Source organism: Pezoporus flaviventris, unplaced genomic scaffold, assembly GCF_033815535.1.
Source record: "Pezoporus flaviventris isolate CSIRO_AGI_PZ_B2104156 unplaced genomic scaffold, CSIRO_AGI_Pfla_v1 ptg000015l, whole genome shotgun sequence".
NCBI lineage: Eukaryota > Metazoa > Chordata > Aves > Psittaciformes > Psittacidae > Pezoporus > Pezoporus flaviventris.
Genome location: NW_026892563.1, coordinates 10,966,179 through 10,979,542, shown reverse-complemented (window position 1 = coordinate 10,979,542; position 13,364 = coordinate 10,966,179). Strand labels below are relative to the sequence as shown.

General features: G+C 37.2%; 1 protein-coding gene across 13 annotated transcripts in view; it reads left to right on the top strand.

The window, feature by feature from the left end:
- Nucleotides 1-13,364, top strand: part of CASK (calcium/calmodulin dependent serine protein kinase) — a 200,847-nt gene that overhangs the window by 138,924 nt on the left and 48,559 nt on the right. For 12 of the 13 annotated variants that reach the window (XM_061453412.1, XM_061453411.1, XM_061453409.1 and 9 more), the window contains one exon: nucleotides 2,233-2,354. In XM_061453412.1, the coding sequence (XP_061309396.1) occupies nucleotides 2,233-2,354 (122 nt within the window). Of the gene's footprint in view, nucleotides 1-2,232; nucleotides 2,355-7,506; nucleotides 7,542-13,364 lie in introns of those variants that run through there. The other variant, XM_061453416.1, reaches the window with a different exon arrangement.

Sequence of the window (13,364 nt, the reverse complement as noted above, 5' to 3'; positions counted from 1 at the left end):
ATAATACGGCACTAGAGACAACATCGAACATACTTCCCATTGCTTCTGGCTTTGGCTCATGTTTTGGTGGTTATAAGCAACATTGAGCAGTGTTAGAGATTTAAGATAGCCAAGCCTTAAGATATCTGACTGTTCTCCTGAGTTTTCCTTAAACACTTCAAATTCACTTTGAAAGGGGATTGAACCCGGGAAGAAAAGTTGTGTTAGAAAAGAAAATAATTAATTTGAACTCTGAGCATGACAAGAACAGAAAGAGAATTGTAACAAATTTCCTTCCACTAACTCCATCCTGGAAAGTCAGGCAGTTTCCTTCAGGCTTGAAAATCTCTGAGTTCATCAGCCTTTAAATGGCATACTGAAAATGTTTAAAGAAACTCAGCACAGTCCCTTTTGAGTCCCTGGGTAGTGTTTTCCTTCTTTGCCTTTAAGGCTTAGCTCTGATGTCTCCATGCTAAACCAGCAGATTCCCACACCCTGTATTTTCTCAGGTTTCCTGCAGTGTTTCCCAGTGTGGAAGCTGTGGCTCAGGCAGAAGAATATGGACAGTTTCTTTCAGCTGAGTATGCTTATTCGTTATCAAAGAGCAGTTTTTTCTCTTCAGTGCACCTGACTCGTGTAGCAGCTACAATAAGCCAAACCATTAGTTTTATTTGCTGTCTAGCCACCTCTTTAAAGGAATGTAACTTAAACTAATATATCAGTTGGAAATAACTAATCAGGCACACTCAGTGGGAGAGGACTAATAAGGCTTCTTGCTCCTGAGCCATGAGTTGTGAGTAGAATACTGTAGCTCTTAACCTGGGTGTACAGGGAATGGTGAGGAGAATCCTAGGTTGAGATTTGTACTAAATGTGATGTAAGTTTCTAGACTTGTAACTTACTCATCCAGCCATGACGTCACAAGCCTTGTATGGTAGGGTTTGTGTATTTTGTTATGTTTATTCCAGTTTTTCAAAGTTTTCAGAGAAATAATTAAACTTGTTTCCTTGTGTGATTAAGAGAAGGTTAGGGTTTTGGTTTTATTACATTCTGAAAATGCTATACATTATAAAAGGAGTTGTGTTAAGGAAGGCTGGTAAGTATTGTTCATATAGTGAAGAATGGAATTTCAAGAAATATGGCAATTTTCAGATAATATCTGTCCTGACAATGAATAAGTAAACAAACAAAGCATATTAAGGACAAATTAGTGAAATACAGAATGCATAGAATTCTGTATCCTGAATTAGAATTTATGCATGAAGAAACATTCACTGTCAGACACCACCATTTTAGACTAACACTGGATATGCTAACATCTTTCCAGATGCTTATACCACTGTGGAAAAACTGAAGACAAGGGCTGTGCTTAGATAAGCCAAAATTACTGTTCTAGTAATGCACACAAGTGGCAGCCACCACTGATACCTGATTTTCAAAACAAGTTGTTCCAAAAGGAACCAATAGGGGCTGGTTTACTGTGGATTGGTGTTGTGTTTCTGCATCCTCCCCGGCTGTGAATTCAACTGTCCGCAAGGACTTCCACCTTCCATAATGCCTCCTGTTTTTCCTTTCTGTCCCCATGTCTCATGCTTCCCTTTTCACCCTTACACCATGTAAAAATCATGCCCACCTTTCTATGACCCAAAACAATCACTGGTCAAAAGGCAGCAAATGCTGGGTCTGAGATAACCAGGCAAGCAGAACAAACAGAACAAAAAAACAGAGCTCATGTTACAGACTTTTTTACCTTCTCTGGAGGACAGAGCAGTCAGCCCTTTCTCTGTCTTCCCTCCTCTATTCAGATGCTAATTTTAAAAGATTTTGTGAGAGCACTGGTTCTTTCAAATTTTTACTGATTTGGAATATGTATTTGAGGTTGGCCAGCAGTTCAAAAAGTGAAAAAAGAGAAGGTTGGGGTGAGAACGATGAGGACAGGCAGATAACCAAAGTAACTTAATAAGACATCATTTGAAACCATGGTAAAAGACTGCAAAGTGAAGCTTAATAAAAATAGGCTTTAACCTCTTTTCATTTAAACCATTTCTTAGATATAATTGCACTATATGTGGGCACTGTTGATATGCGTAAAGTTTATTCAGTGAGTTTTCCTGTAGAAACTCCAGCTTTTTGAAGTTCCTGTTCCAGTTATACCAGATGAAGTGAAAGTTTCCCTTTCCAAAGTTCAGTTTACCATGAGTCTTTGCTTTATTGATTTTTATTCTTTCTTTTTTCCTGTTTATTGCCCCATAGGAGCAGTCTCACAGGTGCTGGATAGCCTGGAAGAAATTCATGCACTTACAGACTGCAGCGAAAAAGACTTAGATTTTCTTCACAGTGTTTTCCAGGATCAGCATCTTCACACGCTACTAGATGTAAGTTTTCTGTGCTAAGCAGTTTGAATGTGCTTCTATATCTGTTGTTCATTGTGTATTTTGAGGGCTTTTGCTTTATACTAGCTATACTAGTGTCATTTAGTGTCATTTGAGAGGAAATATGCTCTGCCAACACTGTACAATGAAAAACAAAAATGGGTGATGGCCATAATCAGAAGATGCATTTCAAAAATGCTCTCCTGAATCAAAACCAAAATGCTCATGTGACCATATAGATGATGGCTGTTTTATTACCAAATGTAACAGCTTGGATACCTCGGTGAATATCACAAATCTACCAAGATGTCTATGCTTTTTACCCAGTGGAAGACGGCCAGCTATCTGATCTGCAGGTAGATGATTATGGTTGTAGAAACTTTACAGAGTTTCTGAAAAACTGGTGAATGCTTTAGTTCCTATATGCAGCTTTGTAGGGGTATGGTGTGAATGTAAATGGTGCCATAGTTCCTCTGGTGCCCAAACTCTTTACAATGTAGTAGATGACTTGTACACTTCTTACACTTTGTGTAGTGATTAGTGAAGAGCGGGCCACCTGGATTCTGTGCATCCTTCAAGTTTAATGGATTCAAATCCTCACACACTTCTTTCCAGAAGAGGACCCAGCTGCAGGGTTCTGAACTGGCCTGTATGGGAAGATAAGCTTTCTAGTGAAGCTTCCCCACAATGTAGCTCTATGAATCAAAGAACCATAGATAGTTACCCGTTAAGTGATGACTGCGTTGCTTTGGCACAAGACTCTACAGTTCTAATCTCTGTTCTTGATAACTTTATGCATTTTACATTAAATACGCATTGGATAAAATTATATGAAGCATGCAGGAAGAAGGGATTAGGAGCTCATGATTTTCCTGAATTGCATCTCCAACAAGTCATCTTGCAATTTGCACTATTTTTTTTCCCCCCCTCCCAGTAAGTTTATCTAGCTTGTGTTCCAAATGCTTACATTGCTCTGTCTTTTTATATCACAAGCTGCAATATAGGAAGGTGATCAGATAATATGAATGAGAAATAAAAACCTGGACAGGAAGAGATTAACATGAGTCTAATAATAAGAGCCAAAACACTTGTGTCACTCATGCAGAAAGGTTTTACGTATTTATTAACCATTGTTCTATGAGGAAAGACTGAGAGAGTTGGGGTTCAGCCTGGAGAAGAGAAGACTCCAGAGAGACCTTATTTGCAGCCATTCATTGAAAGAGGCCTATAAGAAAGATTGGGAGAGACTTTTTAGCAGGGCTTGTTGAGATAGGATGAGGAGTAATGATTTTAAACTAAAAGAGGGGCGATTCAGGCCGGATGTGGGAAACAAAAATTTACAGTGAGGGTAGTAAAACGCTGGAACAGGTTGTACAGAGAGGTGGTGGATATGTCACCCCTGGAGACATTCAAGGCCAGGCTGGATGTGGTTCTAGAGAACCTGATCTAGTTGAAAATGTCCCTGCTCATTGCAGGGGTTTGGACTAGATGACCTTCGAAGGTCCGTTTCAACCCAAACTATGATTCTGTGTTGTCATATAGCTTCTTGGGCTTTGATAAATCAGATGGCTTTTGTTTACGCATTTTGGTCTATGACAGGTCTACCAGACATTAGCTCATGCTGCTGCAATGCTTTTACTTTTTCCTGTTCTTTATAATACCAATCTGGTTCATAGTACTTCACTAATGATCTGTTATTTCTGTAATGGTCTGCCATACCCTTTTAAACAAGAAAAAAATGCAATGAATTCATATCATTTTGCCATTCTTGTATTTAAAAGTCATAGTCATTCTCTTAGACAGAAATGGATGCATGTAAATACACACTATAGTAATACATTTGTGAGAACAAAATGCTATCAAAAAGCCGTTTTGTTCTGCTATGTGAAAGGGGAATGATAGAATTGCGTTGATACTATTCCAGTTTCTGTTTGAGCTCTGAAAAAATCATCAGTTGTACTTGGATGAAGTTCTGCCAGGGAAACTGCTTACCTCTCTTGGAGTATTTGGGGTTAATGAGGCCATCAAAACAGGTCACCTGTAAAGCATTATATACCACTAAGTAGGAATTTTCTAATCTGTTGTGAAGTTGTGACTGTCTCTTTGCATTAAAACTACTGTTCCTTTTCCTTGGCCTTTTTCCACAGTTAAATTTGTTCTCATGTTCCTACTTTTTCTCAAGACGTATCCTTATTTTTAGATTAGGCACATGATGATAGATCACTCCTGTGGCTGAAAATACCTTCTTTTGCTTCTGAACTAACTCTTTTTCAGAAAGAAGGAAAAAAAAAATAGGGAAAGGTCTACCTTTGTGTTAGGAGTGGAGGTTACCCACATGTTTTTTTAATATAGGTCACAAAATGGAAGTCTTCTTTCTCAGTAATTCATTAAATTCCGTGTTATGAGAACAGAGGTGCCTCTGAAGGCCATATAAGCAGCAGTCCTGTCATCCCATCGATTGTTTTTAATTGATTCATTTATGTATGTCTGTTTAGATACCTATCTCATGACTCTTCCACTCTACTTGGGTGCCAAAGCTTTTCAAAACAAGGGGGAAAAAGGTGCCAACTACTTACAAGTAATTCATATTCGCTCCAGGCCAAATCCTGCAATACACCAGCATATCCTGATGTGGACTTATTGAATAGGTTAATTTTTTGATTTTTTTAATTTCATTTTTGTTAAATAATTTTACAGAATCCCTATATTCTTTCAGTGTTTTATTCCTATACAAAAGTTGCACAATTCATTATTAAAACATCATTTTGTTTATTGGGGAGACTAAAGAAAAGGGCCTTCAAGAAATAACCATTTAAAAATATTCACTACCTAAAAAAATAAAAATAAATGTTTAATAATTGATGTTTCTTATAAAGAAAATGTGTAACTTTGGGTTGGACAATTTTATTTTTTTTTTTCTCATTTCTGTTAGAAATGTCATGATCAATATTTTGGTGAACACTTTAGGGCATTCCTGTCTGTGACATAGAACTGTCTTGGTTTATGACTATGTAAATCTTTATAGATGGTTTCATTCTGGTATCCTGTTTAGATTATAAAGAAGGTAATAAAGTTAAGTAAAGGATGTAAATAACTTTATGGAAAAAGAGAGTTAAATTTCAGTAGTTAAGCAGCTTTAATTACCACTGACAGATTTTTAGAAGTCCTACCAAATGCTTGAATTAAGATTTTCTGTTTTTTTGTTGACATTCATGAAAGAGATCCTGGAGTCAGTGTTGTCTTGTGTCAGCAATACTGATAAAGAAGTTGAAAATAAATGTGAAGAGGTTATTGATTCTGGAGGTGTTTGTGTTTAGCTATTTTCTGTATTATGACACAAGATTTTACTTTAATTATTTGTTTTGAAAAGTATACTGGCTTCAAGACCGTGCCTAATGAAGAAGATCTTTACAGATTATGTTTTATCTCTGACAATGCATCAAAGGAAGCAAGGTTTGCTAAAAAGTAAAACCAGAAGCTGCTATTTTATGCAGCTCCCTACACTGAAGGAGACAAGAGAAATCATTCTCCTATTGAGTCAAGTAGTTTGGTCACCTCTTTAGGGACACTGTGGGTGCTTCTGAATGCAGATGTCGTTCAATTTACAAGTGAGATTTTCACTGGGCAGAACAGTATCAGCTTTTGTGTGACTGGGGCCTCCCTATGCTACTTGCTTTGTCTGTGTCTGCCTGTCCTGAGTCAGATAGTTCTCTAGCCTAGTATCTTTTGGCTGTTAATTTAAGTTTGTTACATTACTTTCATAGATGGAATCGTGAAGGTAAGTGTTGTTATTTCTGAAAGTATGTCTGCGATGGAAGCATTATGAACTTTCTTAAGTTTATTTTACCTCTTGCTGGCATAACAATTACACATCTATGGTTTTAACTAAATGAGATTAAATAAATTTTGGAGTAGCTATATGTGTTGTTTCTACATGTGTAGCCACTTCCTTTAGAGTTTAATGTATATTCACAGTGTATGCATTCAAGGTATAATGATTTTTAGAGAGACTTTTGTCTGTTATCGGTTGCTGATAATGGTAATGTTTCAAAGGAACACGCGTCCATGCGCACTTCAGAGTTCCCTTAGTATTTCTTTTGAACTCAGTCATCCAAACAGATTTGGTCCTGAAGTCCAGACTTTTAAGGAAACATATTTTCTCTTTTGCTAGAATCAATGTTGTCTCGATCTCAGTTTATCCTCTTACATGGTTGGCTAAATCTTTCTACTAGATTTATTTTGGTTTGTTCTGTTTACCCTCTCTATGTTGGATGTTGGCACAGTAAACTTGAACATCTTTTGCAAAAGTAGCAGTTGTTCAGCAGCGTCCAGCCATCACTGATACTATAGTTCTCTATTTGAAAATGTTTTAAACTCTTCTTACACTTATTCCCCATTTGCTTTTTTCTGAACAAAGCGTATTGATTTAACAATTCTTTTATACACTTTGATAAAAAACCAAGAGACATTTTGATTTCTATTTTCAGGACATTTTCATTTTCTTCTTCTCTTTTCATTTAAATCACAAATAGACTGGTAGAATATCAATCATATGATATAAAAAAATAAATAAAACCAGCAACTCTGTATAAAAACCTTAAAGATTTTAATGGATCATCTATTTTTTCTACATTTTTATTTGGATAATAATGGTTTTTCTGTGTGACTCACATGATATAAGTTTTTCAGATGAACATTGGTCCGTACCCTCTTGAATACTGATTATGTTAAAACTAATAAGCAGAACATGTTTTAGTGAAACATGAATCTATTTCTTTTGCAAAAACAGCTCAGAAAGTGTATGTGTGCTAGATGCCTTGCAAAACTCCCTCAGAACATGTTATGCTTATACGCCTTTCTTATTTTTAAGAAACCTTGTTTTCCTATTTTGTATTATCCTGTAAGAGATACGTTCGTAAGACAAAAGCAAATGGAAAATATTTGTTAAAAAAAAAAAAAAAAGCAGCTATGTTGGCAGGAAAGCACCTTGCTATTTGAGGAATCAAATCTGGCTTTTATCCCAGTCCAGCAGAGGCAGCATGCTCAGCCCCAGGGAGTGGGAGGGACTGTCTCACACTGCAATGGAAACTCCTTTCCCAAGTAGTGTAGAAAGGAACAATGACCAAGCCTTAGGGAGAACTGTTTGAAGAATTCCCTCAGCAGGTGGGCTGGATCATCATCACCAGTGCAGTATGCTTTTTCTCTGAAAGGTAATTTCTCTGGGAGGCCATATCTGCAAGAACACTAAAAGCAGAGGCTATTCTAGAATTCCTTCTGCATTGTTTCATAGTCATTTTCTAAAATACCTTCAATTTTCAGCTTCCCTCATATCTTTGCATTTCATTTTCTGTGTTCCTGGGATACGTAGATTACTGTGCTAGTCAGCATCATCTCATTGTTTTCTTGGTTTTCCTGTTTCTCTGTCTTATGAATTTATATACAGAATTTGTCTTATATTTATGCTTCTGAGCAGAAATAATTTTTGTTCCATGTTTTTATTATATCTTATATAATACTGATATATGACTGGGTCTCTTAAACCTAAGACTAATACAAAGAAGAGATAACAGTAACTTTCATCTTGGTTTTAATTTTTGATGAATGTATGTATCCACCAGTTTACAGCAATACATAATTCTGGGTTGGATTTAATGACACTGTGATAGTAGCTTTGTTGCACTTAGACTATTTCTTTCTAAATAATATTGTTATTTCTGAATATTTATAAGCACAGTACTGACGTGGTGAATCAGAGGTGAAGTTCAGCTTAATAAAGTATGTTCTTTAAAGGAAAATTGTACTATTCAGCCCATTCCTCTTGGCCTAATGTCATCTTCCCTGTGTCAGTGGTGTGTCATTGTGAATGTTTATGCAAGCGTGTGTCTGTGTGCACCAACCTATCTTACTCCAAAATCATAAATCCATAGACCTTAGCATGTAGAATTAAAAATTCCCTTGATTACAGTGCATTTTCATATTACTGAGTCCTGTCAAAGTACTCTAGAACTGTATTTCTGGCACTTGTAGAACATTTAATTAGCTTCATTGGTATTGTTTTGAGGTAAAGACAATTGTTTTCATATTTGGCTTTCTACATTTTCTTCACTTTTTTTTTAATGTTGCTTGTAGTTCAATTTAGTTTCCTTTCCTTTTTAACCATAAGGGCTACCTCTTTGGGGTGGGGTTGTCTGGGGAGGGAAGGTTGTTATAAAACCTCAGATTCTCAGATTTAGTATTTCTCCAGGAGCTTGGGACTTCCTGTGAGAAATGCTACAACATCTGGTATACAGTCCACATGTCTTGAATAAAATTTTGCTTCATTGGTGCTGGGAGCTTTCTTCAGAATGGTATTTTAATCTACACTTGGTTTATCTTAAAATACCCAAGGCAATATAGTAACAGCCCAGTAAGGTATCCTTCTCTCTTTGAAGTCAGTCAGGCCTCGCTGCCTCTTACTTCCAGTTATGCAAGTAATTGGCTGTTACATGTTTACTGCTCTTTGTAGTAATGAGGTCATTGCAGTATATTTTTATTCTCAGTATATCATTACAAAAAATTTACATGGATAGGGAAAACCAAAAATGGCTGAAATGCCAACATTAGCAACTCCTGGTGCCAGATATGCTTCATGTCACAAAGCAGGTGAGAAGCTGTGTCCTTTGCCAACCCTCTGTAATCACTGTGGATTTAACTAGTTTTATATGGATTTTATATCACCCTGGAATGATGTTTGTGGTCATTAGCAACCTTTTCTTCAAGGTGGCGATCTAACCCTGAAGAGTTAGTTCAACTGACAGAAGGCTTGGCTTGAGTCTGTAGCTCCTGCTGTAGATCATTAGTCCATATTGGAGGGGGGGAGAGTGTGGGGGAAAGAGAGGAGCAAAGGTTATTCTGTAGGGTGTATCAAGGTGTTGTCCATGTAACATAGCTCTTCTTATAGTCTTTCCTGTGTTGAGGGATTCAGTTTACCTGGTACGAATAGAATAATTTAGGTTGGAAAAGACTTTTAAGATCAAATTCAACCGTTAACGTAGCATTGCCAATTCCACCAATAAACAATGTCCCTAAGCACCACCTATACATGTCTTTTTAGCATCTCCAAGGATGGTGACTCCACTACTTTTCTGGGCAGCCTGTTACAGTGCTTGACAACCCTTATGGGGAAGAAATTTTGTCTACTATCCAATCTAAGCCTCCCCGGCACAACTTGAAGCCATTTCCTCTTGTCTTGCTTGTTACCTGGGAGAAGAGACTGACACCCACCTAACTATAACCTCCTTTCATGTGGCTGTAGAGAGTGATAAGGTCTCCCTTTAGCCTCTTTTCTCCAGGCTAAACAACTCCAGTTACCTCAGCTGCTTCTCATAAGACTTGTGCTCCAGACCTTTCACCAGCCTCATTACTCTTCTTTGGACATGATCCAGCACCTCAATGTCTTTAATGCTTGCTTTTATCTGACCAGCTGCTTGGTGGTTTAACCAACCATCTTTAAAAGGTGGTTTGCCTTGGTTTTCTTGAGGTCAGCTTCAGTTAGATACCTGATGCAGAAAAAAAAATTGTGTCCTTGATATTACAAATATGTTAAAGTACCTTGTGAAATAACAATTGAAGCCTGTGCCTTTCACAACAGTACTTCTGCTACATTCCAGAATAAGAGTGGTGTTTTTTTTTTATTGTGACCACTGAATTTATTGTGTTGCTGTGCTAATTTTCTTGGTACTGCGATGTGCAAAGCAGTACCATTATATCATTCTAGTCTTTAACTTCTTTTGGAAAGATAAAAAAAGTAATTTTTTGCAGTGTGAACAGAGAAAAATCTGGTTTATGATGTAGGTATGGGGTTCACAGACACACACACACATACACACACCCCAAGAAAAATTGGCTGGAGGGACTTGTGGCAGAGTTCCTGAAACAGAAAAATATTAGATGGCATACTGTCTTGTAGTGTGTAGTGGAGAACTGAAGGGTATCCTGGATATGTGCAGTCAGCTCACAGCAGCAGAAACTGAAGAGTTTTCACCTCCTTTAAGGAGGTGGGAAAACATCTTAGCCAGTCTACTTAAATCTAAATAGTTTTTTTGTTTTGTCACTATGATTTTAAAGTGTACCGTGTATTCATTTAAGGTTATTCAATGCCAGGCTTTGCTTACCACACTTTCTGAGAGAACGTATGTTTACCTACACGTATCGCATATGTTCTAGAATTTTGCTTAACTGCAACCTCTTCCTCTTTGGCAAGTTATGTACATGTACTGTCTGGCATGTCTTTTAACATCTGCTATCACTTGTTGAGAACTGTAGCACTTACAGTCAATAGAATTTTTATTATGATTATTAATATAGTCTTTTTTTTAAATATGCAAGAAATTACGAGGTTAGAGTCCTAATTTATAGTGAAATATAATGTCAGATACTGGAGTCTGGATTCCTTACATGAATGAGGTATTTAGGGCACCTGAAATGAAATAGAAGGAAATAAAGTCCTGTGTGATTGTGAGGAGTAATGTAATGGTTCATTATTGATACATCAATGACACAGTTAAAAAAGAAAAAGAATCACCTTCTTGGCACAATTTAAAAAGATGATTGTGGAAAACGTCCGCACACACCCTGCAGTTTGTTCTGTAAGAATATTGTCCTTAGCACTTTTACCTCTGAAGTGTGAAGGATTTCAATTTACAGGGTAAGTGTATAGCGCACAGTAGTTTCTGTTAAAAAGGTTTAAGTTTTACAATAGAGCTAAAATCTGTTCATAGCTCATGTAGGCTGAAGGTTATAAGTTAGTCCCTTGCAAAGAAATAGAACGTACAAGTCAGATACTACTGAACATGTTGACATGTGACCATGAGGTCTGAACCACTATAAGCATGTGTCCTTGAATCTTTTAACTCTATCAGTTTAAAAAAATAAAATTAGATCTAAGATTGATCTAGAACACTGTGAAAGTGTTTTACTTTCTATTGAAGATGTAAAAAGCAATGTGCCAAGTATGATGCAGAAATAGAAATACTTCCTTTATCATTTTAAAAGCTAAAATTGCTGCTTGTCCAAACTAGAAGAACTACAGTTAAAAATGGCTACACCCACATATGTAAGCACAGTGGATTTAGAGTATTGAGCTGCACAGATTTGTGTAGTCTTAGTTTCAGATTGAACTTTGTGTGATTTCCCCACGGTTCACAACTGCCTGCAGTTTCACTACAGGACTGTAACCTATTGAAAGAATTTAAACTTGGACACATTTTCACTTTTTGAAGTTTTTGATCAAAAGATAGATACAACACATATCCCAACATTTAGCTACATAACAAAATGAAAAAAAATATAGCTTAACCTTTCAACGCAAGATTTGGGTGATAAAATATTGAGTGGTAACATATGTAATGCCACTTGGCATCTTTGCCTATTGCCAACACTGGCAAAGGGCTGTATGATTTCCTTCCAACTGTCTGTCACAGTTTAAACCCCTGGCAGCTAAGTATCATGCAGCTGCTCACTTCACCACCACCTTACCTGCCCCCACGATGGGGTGGGGAGGAGAATCAGAAGAAGGTAAAACCTGAAGGTTGAGATAAGAATAGTTTAATAATTGAAATAAAGTAAAATATAATAACAATAATAATAGGAAAAAGAGAGGAATGAAACCCAAGTGGTACACAATACAGTTGCTCACCACCCATTGACCAATGCCCAGCCCATCCTCTAGCAGCAATTGGCAGCTCCCGGCCAACTCTGCCCAATTTCTATACTGAGCATGACGCACTATGATACGGAATATCCCTTTGGCTCATTTGGGTTAGGTTTCCTAGCTGTGCTCCCACCTGGCTTCTTATGCAGCTCCTCAATGGCAGAGCATGGGACACTGAAACGTCCTTGATTTAGAGGAAGCACCACTTAGCAACAACTAAAACATTGGTGTGTTATCAGCATTGTTCTCAGACTAAAGCCAAAAACACAGCACTGCACCAGCTACTAGGAACAAAATTAACTGTCTCAGCAGAAGCAAGGAGACTGTCAAGTAACCAAATTGCTACTAATACACAGACCCCGTGAAGGCAATGAGGAGGATTTCTTTCTGGGTTTCTTTTTATCCCTTGGATTACTATGGAGGCAATGCATACACAGTTCTTTGGCTGTGCACTTCTTTGGGTCTGGGGGGGATGTATTTTCCCTCTGAAAAGACGACTATGATTTTTCAGGGTTCCACCTTTATTAGACAGATAATGTATCTATCACCTTCTGTCCTTTAATTTATATTCATCCTCAGTAGAATGAACCTTGATAATCTGTGCTTTACTGAGATGCTGCTCCTGCAGTGTTTGTTGTCACATTGCAATCATGTGCAGAGGGAACTGTACTAATACACAGAGAAAAATATTTGGCTAGGTTTAGGTGAGTTTCCTCTCTTCTCTTCTTCTGCCCAAAAGCTAAGTTCATGATTTAAAATAAGTGAAGAAGCCCAAGTGTGGGATGGTTCCAAAAAAAAGGAAGCAGCTTGAAGTTAAAATTCCATAGCGTTGACTTTACCTGGCATAATTTTTTCTTACCTGTTGTTTTAGGTAAAGACATAAGAAAATCTGGTTCATCTCTGGCACAGGTAGCAGCAAGTGTAACTCTATTCTACAAGTAACACATTAAGAATATGTAAGAATGCAGATGACTTTTAAAAGCAAATTACAGTTGGCCTACATTTTGCAGATAAGCGTTCCTCTAAAAATCAAGAGTATGCATATTTCAGTTCTATCACGTAAATAATCAAAGTGAAGTTCAGAGTTCTCTTTGCTACTGTAAGAATTTTTTTTACATAAAACAATTCATATGTTGCATGAATGTGAATATGTAGAAAGAAATTGAGTATTTCAAATTAACATAACCTCTGTCAGGGTTACTGAAAGTCTGAGTGCCTGAACTAACAAGTTGTAGTGATGGCAGCTGTCAGTTCTGTGGTATGACAGAAGCAAATATTTGCCTATTCAGACAGAATTAATGTACTGCTTCAGACTGTCTTGT